Source organism: Hippopotamus amphibius, chromosome 12, assembly GCF_030028045.1.
Source record: "Hippopotamus amphibius kiboko isolate mHipAmp2 chromosome 12, mHipAmp2.hap2, whole genome shotgun sequence".
Taxonomy (NCBI): Eukaryota; Metazoa; Chordata; class Mammalia; order Artiodactyla; family Hippopotamidae; genus Hippopotamus; species Hippopotamus amphibius.
In genome coordinates, this window is record NC_080197.1 from 13,959,117 (window position 1) to 13,968,432 (window position 9,316).

General features: G+C 48.2%; 1 protein-coding gene across 1 annotated transcript; it reads left to right on the top strand.

Annotated features, from left to right (window-relative positions):
* The first annotated feature begins 331 nt into the window (after positions 1-331).
* Positions 332-7,906, top strand: OCSTAMP (osteoclast stimulatory transmembrane protein). The gene is given in 5 exon segments (XM_057701081.1): positions 332-375; positions 3,107-4,109; positions 7,253-7,744; positions 7,746-7,857; positions 7,860-7,906. Coding segments are annotated over 5 exon segments (1,698 nt in total).
* Positions 7,907-9,316: the final 1,410 nt, after the last annotated feature.

The window sequence follows — 9,316 nt, forward strand, 5'->3', positions numbered from 1 at the left end:
GCCTCGGTTTTCTCCTCTGTGAAATGGGACTAATTCTACCTTCCTGCGACCTGGATTAGAGATGTTGCTTGGAAAAGGCCTTTTCTCTCCTCCCATAGCTTTCACCAGCTCCTGCCTGCTGGAAGAGGATGAGGCAGCTTGCCCAACCCCCTGGGAGGTGCACCCAGGCAGGGCGGGACAAGGCCACCAGGGGCACTTAATTAAGGGCAGAAAAGCAGAAGTGCCAGGGTTTCCCAAGTCCTGGAGGCCGCAATTCCCCCCGCCACACTTCCTCTCCACCTGCTGTCGCTGCCTGAGCCCGCCTGCCCGGATCTACTGCTCTTCAGCAAGCATGAGGACCCCCCGCGGGATAGCTGAGCATCTCATCAGGACCGGGTAGGTCTGGGGACTTTGGACCCTGGGGGCCAAGGCAAGAAAATAGTCAGTGCTCAGGCCTGATGGATATGAGTCTAGGTCTCAGTCTCTACTGTTCCCTGGCTGTGTGACCTTAGGTAAATCCTTACCTCTTTGAGTCTCAGTTTCCCCATCTGTGAAATGGGAATAGTAATAATGTTTGTGGGAGTGTTGTGAGAACTGAATGAGAAAATGCACACTTAGGGCTTACCATCATGCTCAGCTCAGAGTAAGCACTCAAAGAATGACAACTGGTTCCTTTTCATTAACAACATTCAGCACAGACCTTGGCACCCTGTATGACTTAGAACTGGTTTTCCATTCCAATATCATTTAAATTATTAGCTACCATTTTAACAGCTACCATGTTTCAAATATGAATTATACAGTAGAAGGGAGTTTAGTCCCAAATTAAAACGTCATCGGGGCTGAGAAGACCATAATTCATCATCTGTAACCTCAAGTGGGTCCTCAATCCTGCCCAGCACATACATAACTTCCCTGGTTCATTTACTCTCTCACTTTCCTGGGCACCTATTTTATACCTTTTTCTTCATCTTCAAATTTCCATCATCTCCTCCAGCATCCTCACCATCAGTGCTTATCTGCTTTCCTGCTACCCTGAACAAACAGAAGCAAACATGCTACAGTCCACAAATATTTATGGAGTACCGACTATACATCAGACACTATTCTAGGTACTTGGTATATATCAGTGATCAAAAGAGACCAAGTTCCCACCCTCGTGGAACTGATGCTCTAGTGACAGGTAATAGCTGAAATGGTACTTGCTATGTGCCAGTCACAAAATGACCCTCTGAGGTACCACTTTTATTGCACCATTTCACAGATGAGAAAACTGAGGCACGATAATGTTTAAAAAAAAAACAAACTCAACCAAGGTCACATAGATGGTGAGTGGTGAAGCAGGGATTTGAACCCAAGCAGTCTGGAGGTCACATCCTTAAGCATTGCTCTGTTCTGTGTGGAATAGATGTTACTGATACCTAAGTGCCCACACGCTGCCTGTCTGCTCAGCATCACCTGTACTCATTTCCTGTGCCTTCCCACCTGCCATTAAGGATGACTGGCCCCTGCTCCTTTCTAAGACCAGCCCCAGCTTCTATGCTCTCAACCCCACCCCTCCACCCATTGAAGGCTATCACTCCAGCAGGCCTCCCCTTCATCACCGACTTCCCTCTTGATTGGATCCCCCATCTGCAAACATGCTAGAGTTCCTCCATCTCAAATGAACTTGATCCCATTTCCTGCATCAGCTACTACACCATTTCTCTGCACCTTTACTGCAAAAATGATCTGAAACCATTGTCTGCACCCACGTGTCATGTTCATCTCCATCCAGTCTGCCCTGGGTCCACTCTAGTTAGCTTTTGGCCCAACATGCCTCCAAGCTTCCCTTGTCCAGGATTCCAGTGATTAAACCCAGTGGTCATTGCTCAGCCCTCATCTTTCTTGACCCATCAGCAGCACTTGACACATTTGCTCACTCCCTTCTTCTTGAAACATTTCACTGACTTGGGTTCCCAAGCTCCACAGTGTTTGGTTCTCGATCTCCTTTGCTGGTTCCTCCTCATCTCCCAACCTGTGAACCCTGGAGTGCCACAAGGCTCTATCCTCAGAGCTCTCGCCTTCCCATCAACACACCATCTAAAGGAATCTCATCTGCCCCATGGCTTTAAATACCACCTATCAATCCATGACTCCCAACTTTATATCTTCAGCCTGCTCTCTCCTCTGAATTCCACATTGTTTCCCTTTACACACTCAGCAGCTCTGCCAAGTGGCTAGATTGGCATCTCAAATTTCCAAATGCCAGCTGAATTCCTCCTCTCCCCCTCCACTCAAACCTGTTTCAACCACAGATTTCCCAGCTCAGGAAACACCACCTCAGTGCTTATAGCTGCTCAGACACAAAAACTCATTGTCATCCTGACTCACCCCTCTTTCTCTCACACCCACAGCCCATCAGTTTGCCAATCGTGTTGGCTCTTCCAGGAAAAAGGATCCAGAACCCAACCTCTTCTTAGTATTCCTCTGCTGTCAGTCTTCCGTGGAAGCTCTATGAAGCCAGGAATTCTCTTCTGTTTTATTCCTTCCTGTGTCTCCAATGGTAGCACATAGTAGTTGCTTAATAAATATTTGTTAAACGAATAAATAAGAGTACAATAGAGGAGAAAATTTCCTCAGAGATCAACTGGTCCACTCTTCCCATCCTCTAAATTATAGAGGAGACATTGAGGTCTATAAAGAAGGGATGTCCAGGGTCACACAGTTAGTTGGCCAAGACTATGAATTCAAGTGAAATGTCATCTCTCCCTATTTCTCTCTCTCTCATACTCTCTCTCTCATTGTGCGTCTTTCTCCATGATTCTTTCATTCCCTTGCACCAGTTGCCCTCACAAGACACAAGCAGCCCATATATTCATCCTCACATCCTCAGGAACTGCATGGAAACTGGGTTCTTCCCAGACAACTCAGTGAGAATAATCCTGGGGAAGGCTCTGATTGGCTCAGCTTGGGTCATGTGGGTTTGGGGTGGGTTACTCTGATTGGCCCACCTGAGAGGAGTGCCCACCCCTGTGGCTGAAGGGGTGGAGCTTGTTGGCAGTTGAAGAGTTTGTCTGGCGGGGCGTTGGGGAGACACAACCCCCAACCCTGCTGATAGAGGTTCCCCCAATTTCCTTGTGTGCAGGTGCAGATTCTGGTACCTGGGGCTCTGCAAGGCCCTTGCCCCGCTGAAGGCCGCCTGGGTTGCCTTCTCCCAGCCCATCCCAGCCAGCTGTGACCAGCTGCTGGCCCAGCTCCTCCTGTGTGGTTCCCTGGCCGTTGCTGCCGGGGGGCTGACCTACTACTGGCTGGTGTCCTCGCTGCTTTATCCTCTAGGGCCCTCGGCCGTGGTGGCCACTGTCTGTGGCCTCCTGGCCTTCCTGGGCCTGGGCCTGGTGCCCCCCGCCCGCTGTCTGTTTGCCCTCAGCGTGCCCACCCTGGGCACTGAGCAGGGCCGCCGCCTCCTCCTGTCCTGGAGCACCGCCACCCTGGCCGTCGCCGTGGTGCCCAACGTCTTGGCCAACATGCACGCGGCTGGACAGGTGCTGAGGTGTGTCGCGGAGGGCTCCCTGGAGAGTCTGCTCAACACCACTCACCAGCTGCACACGGCATCCCGGGCTCTGGGCCCTGACGGCCACGTGGGCAGCCAGGGCCTGACCCTCCAGGCCCAGGGCAATGGCTCCACCTTCCAGCTCCACATGCTCCGGATCACTCAGCATGTCCTGGAGGACTTCTCCGGCCTGGAGTCTTTGGCCCGGGGGGCAGCACTGGGGACCCAGCGGGCAGTCACAGGGCTCTTTATGCTGGGCCTCCTGGTGGACTCGGCCTGGTACCTCCATCGCTACCTGACCGACCTGCGGTTTGATAACATGTATGCTACCCGGCAGCTGGCTCGGCAGCTGGCAGAGGGTGGGGCCACACACCTGGTGGCCTCCCCACCGGCCTGGCTTCTCTGGGCGGCCCGGCCGAGGCTGTCCCCTGCGGAGCTGCTGAGTTGTCTCCTAAGGCTGGGGCTGCTCGCCCTGCTCCTGGTGGCCACAGCTGTGACGGTGGCCGTGGACCATGTGGTCTTTCTCCTGGCGCAGGCGGCCGTGGACTGGGCTCAGCAGCTGCCCACTCTGCCTGTCATGCTCACCATCAAATACGACGTAAGTGTGGTGATGGGAAGGCGGGCATAGAGTCATTTCCTTGAGGGAAAGGATAGGGTTTGTTAAACCCTTGACTCAAAATTGAATTCTTCTTGCCTTCAAGTCGTAGTCCTTGGATCCTCTGTGGGGTCCAGGGCCTTTGGCAGAAGAGCTCATTTAATTCTCATGACCGCCTGAGGCATGGATTCTGTTTTCACCCCTTATCACAGGTGAGGATACTGATACCCAGAGACATTTAAATAATTTGCCCCCAAGGTCACTCTTCACATGTGGCAGCATATCCCGGTCTCGTTTTTCTCGCTTGTACCAACAAGATCAATCCTCCTTACCCTGCAATGTTACTGTGAGTCTTAAAGTGTGGTAGTCTCTAGAAGTACCTAGTCAGCTACATGCCACATAGGAAATGTTTAATAAATAGTGACTATTATTAATAGCTCATATCTGTAGATGATAGACTGGAGGAAGCCTTAGGAATAGTCTAGATCAGGAGTCCACCAAGTACAGCCCATGGGCCAGTCCTGCCAGCTTCCTGTTTTTGTAAATTGAGTTTTATTGAACTCAAATTAGCCATGCCTTTGTTTACATATTGTCTATGACTACTCTACGGAGTTGAACCATTGCAACAGGGGTTGCATACAATGGCCTGCAAAGCCTAAAATATTTACTGTTTTAATGGTGGTATATAAAATACTTATCACCTATTTACTATTGGAAAAATTTACTATCTCATCAAGTTTTGTGGTTTTTGATCTTTGGCCACAAATCTTTTGCTTTTTAATAGTGAGATCTCACACAAAATCCACTGAGAAAAATATGCCAGTGTCAGACCCTGAGCTAATAATATCACTAGCTAATATTTATTGAGTACTTATTATATACTAGGAAAGTGTTCTTCAAACTGCATAAAATCAATTTAATCAGTTTAGAGGGTCATAGTCGCTATTTTTTTTTAATGGACTAGAATAGACTAGAAATTTATTAGCATATATTATAGGTGATGGGGTGTATTGCTCTATGAAAATTTCCTTCATAAAATGCATTTCTTACTGTCAGACACGTTTCTTTACTGTCGTAAGTAAAGAAACATGTCAGGCAAGGTGCTAAGTGTGATACCCAATTTTCTGTATTTCATCAAACCTAAGATGCCTTTTTCTGCAAGTCGCATCATCATTCTGTGCATCATTAGATAAGAAAAGCCCGCCCCTTAAACCATGACACGATGCCTTCTTATCATTTCAAATTTTAATTGTATTCGTATAAAAAATTTACTGATTATTTAACATAGATTTTATCATCTTTCTTGTGGCTAGATAATAAGAAAAATAGTGAAGTAATTTTGTGAAGGTTTTCCTAAAACATCCTCCCATGCAAGCCTGACTCTTTGGAACGATCGGTTGAGTTAGTATCTGTGGCTTTTCACCTAGTGCTCTTCTCTGTGCCTTCGAGAGAGAGCACTGGTGATGTTCCACTATGGTTTCCAGCATTTTCTTCCAAACTGTGGACCCCCCACTCCTCAAGTTTCACTGCTGGCACCCTCTGATCAGAGAGCATGAAATGGCACAACTGCTAAAAGCACATTGAAGACACACACCTTGATCTTGGTAATAACGGCTACTTTGTGCACTGAGGCCAAATAGAAATACAGAGACAGATTTTGGAGGAAGAGAGAGATAGCTTTATTTTTCTGCCACACAGACGGGAAGATACAGCAGGCTAGCGCCTCAAGAACTGTGCCCCTCCTCCTCGGGAGTCGGCGAAGATTTTATACATGGGGCTCGCAGTCCGGGGTATGTGACAAGCATCAGGTGGTGAAGGTCTTGCATTCTTTTTCCTTCGCATTATTTCAAAGCAGTCATAGCTGGTGTCAGGCCGCTCAGAAATTGGGGTCCCACAGCCTGTTAATTGTCCGTTTGCCTCGGTTTATCGGCTGGAGAACTGCTTTCTGAAATGCAAAAAAAGAACTACAGGGGGTGACCTGTTACCATGGTCGTAGGGAATGCAGGTTCCAAGTCTTTAGGGAGTAAGAGGCAGGATGTAACTCACACAGAATTAAGGGTGATAGGTGCTGCATGTAATTTACATGGTATCAGGGAGTTAGCTTTGAGAAATACAAATCTAGTTACTACAGATCAGTGGCATTTAAAGTAAAACAAAGAGGCCAGGTTATCTTTCTCCTCTAGCCTGTTCACTGTTCTCTTTGTTTTCCTTGCTCTCAAGAGGAAAAAGAACAATCACTTCTATTTGTACTGCAAAATCTCAAAGATATGAAAATGTGAAAAAAACATGAATCCCAGAGTTGATGAAATAAATAGCTCATTTAATTGCCCTAGGCAGGTTTACTTTTGTGGACTCCTTTCTCCATAAAATAATATTAATGACTGCATTGGTAAAATGAAGAATATATTAATGTTATATGGTAAAATATAATCTTCAACTTAAAAGTGTATTTTGAAATTCTGATTCTAAAAGAAAATAAAACATTTTTGTAGGTCCCTAAAAGTACTGTGGGTCACTAGCACTGCACTTAATGGGGAAGTTTTTCATGGACAGAACCAGGATTCAACCCAAGAAGTCCGGCACCAAAGTTCAACCAGTTAACCTCCGACCTCCCTGCCTCTCTAGACCCCATCCTTCTTACTCCAACATGCCCCATGGAAATTGGAGGACCTAGTGCTTAGGAGCAGAATACTGGGACCCACCCTGGCTGGGACTGACCCCTGGATGGGCCACATGTAACCCACAGTGTGATCTTAAGTTCCCATCTTTTAAATGAGGCTCCTCATGGGCTCAACCTCATAAAATTGTTCTTATTTGATGGACTAGAATGCCTGAAGTATTCACTAAGGGCTCAGCAAAGAGTAAATGCCCATAAGCCTGAATGGGTTTTCTCTAAAGTATTCTCTGCAAAGAGAATAATGATAATAAAAATAGCATCTGTATGGTGCTTTTCATTCGGCAAAATCCTGCTTCTGATTCCTGATCTCATTTGACCCTTCTCAAAATGGGCAGATTTTGCGCCCATTTTGCAGATGAGGGCAGGGAAAGTTGGACCCGTCTAGCGCCACAAGCACCTGGATGCGGTGGGGGTCAGGGGATAGCTCGGATGCCTGTCTGTTGAGTTGGCCTTTTTCTCCTTTTTGAAGGCTGCGTACACTGTCCTGGCCTTCATCTCCTTCCTCTTCAACCAGCCACCACCGGAGAGCCCCTTCCTCTCTGCCCACAACTCCTTCCAGTGGGAGCTGCGCTTCACTGCCCCCGGCTGCCCGCTGTTGCCCGCCCAGCGCCCGCACACAGCTGCCCCCCTGGCTGCGGGCGCCCTGCAGCTCGTCGCTTGCTCCACGATCCTCCTGGAGACCTACGCCCGCCGCCTGCGGCATAGCATTGCTGCCTCCTTCTTCACCACCCAGGAGGCAAGGAGGGTGCGCCACCTTCATGCCCGGCTCCAGCGAAGATACGACAGGCATCGAGGCCAGCAGCTGGCCCCGGGCACCCTGTCCTGCTCCTGATACCCGGGAGAGGCAGCAAGCACCCAGCACGGCTAGACAGACCTGCTGGACACCTGGAAGGACAGAGAACTATGGCGCCGAGAGGAAAGAGCTTGGCGTTGCCCAGACCTGAGCTGTAACCTTGGCCCTTCTGCTGCCTCCCTGTGTGACCTTGGGTAGGTTGCATCACCTCTCTGAGCCTTGGTTTCTATATCTGCATAAGGACTGTATAACAACAATTAATGTGACCTACATTGCACACAGGAATTGGTAAGGGCAGAATGAGATATCGGGCAGGAAAGGCCTGGATAAATAGAAAAGTACAAGGCAAGGTGAAGACAAGCTTCCTCCGGGCCAGAGGAGGGGAGTGTCTGTTCAGGCTCCCATCTGCACTGGCTGCTGTACCGGGTAGATGGAGACTTTGCAACCTGCCTGTGTCTAAATGCTCCTAAATTTATTTATATGTCTCTGAATCTTCTGAACTTATTTATAGTCATTAACATTGTCTTGATTTTTATAAATAAATGCATTTATTAGATTCTAAATTAGATTGTTCTTCCTTTGCTTCAAATTCCTTCAGGGGTTTCCCATCTAGGGTTGCCAGGTTTAGCAAATAAAAATACAGGACACCTGGCTTAATTTGAACTTCAGATAAACAACCAATATGGGTTTGGTATACGTACGTCTCAAGGATACGTATACAAATCCCGTATTTGTTGTTTATCTGAAATTCAAATTGAGGGGTAATCCATATTTTCTGGCAACTCCAGCCCTGCCGAAGTTATAATAAAATCGCAGCTCCTTACTCTCTGGGCTCGGCATTCCCTGTTTTTCCCTCCAGGTCATTCTCGGCCCTTCTCTCACCTGCTCTCTTTCCCAGGAGTCTGACCCCCGTGATGCTATCACCCTGGCTCCCTTGACCTCTGACTTCTGGTTGGGCTCAGCCAATGGGAGGCACTGGCAGGTGATCTAAAGTGGGAGGGGGGAGCGGTCATGATGTTAATCCCTGTGGCCTTCTGGGCTCTTATTTGGCAGAGGCCATGTTCCACGCTCTGGGTGACCCCGCTCCCATGGCTACAGTTCTTCCTGCGTTTCGGAGAGGCACAGCTCCCATCTACCAGGTACAGGTCTCTGGGGGCGTCACCATCCTTCCTTTAACCAAGTCCCCACCTCTGTGCCTTCATTAAATTCTCTTTAGTTATCCCTTTGAGACTGCAAGCTCTTTCCTGTCTTGGTCACAAAGCCTTGACCGAGCCAGCCTCCCCCTCCCTCGCTATGTCCTGGCTGCATGGGCTTAAGCTCCTCAGAGGCAATGCCCTCACTGTTCCCACATCCTGGGAACAGCCTTCCTTCAAGTCTAGGCCTGTCTGTCTTCTTTGCATTATTTGGACATTAGCTCAAATGTCACCTCCTCAGAGAAGCCTTCCCTGACTGCTCTATCTTAAATTGTCTCATCCGATCTAGTTCAGCTCTATCACAGGAGTCAGCAAGCTCCAATCTGTGGGCCAAATAGGGCCTGTTTCCATGAATAGGGTTTTATTGGACCATGGCTACACCCATTCATTTAAGTACTGTCTCCGACTTCTTTTGCTATGATGGGAAATTTGGGTAGTTGAGACATGGCCTAGAAAACCTGAAATATTTACTATCTGGATCTTTAAATAAAACGTTTGCTGACCCCTGAGCTATCATATCAATTTGTTTTATCATCTTTATACATGA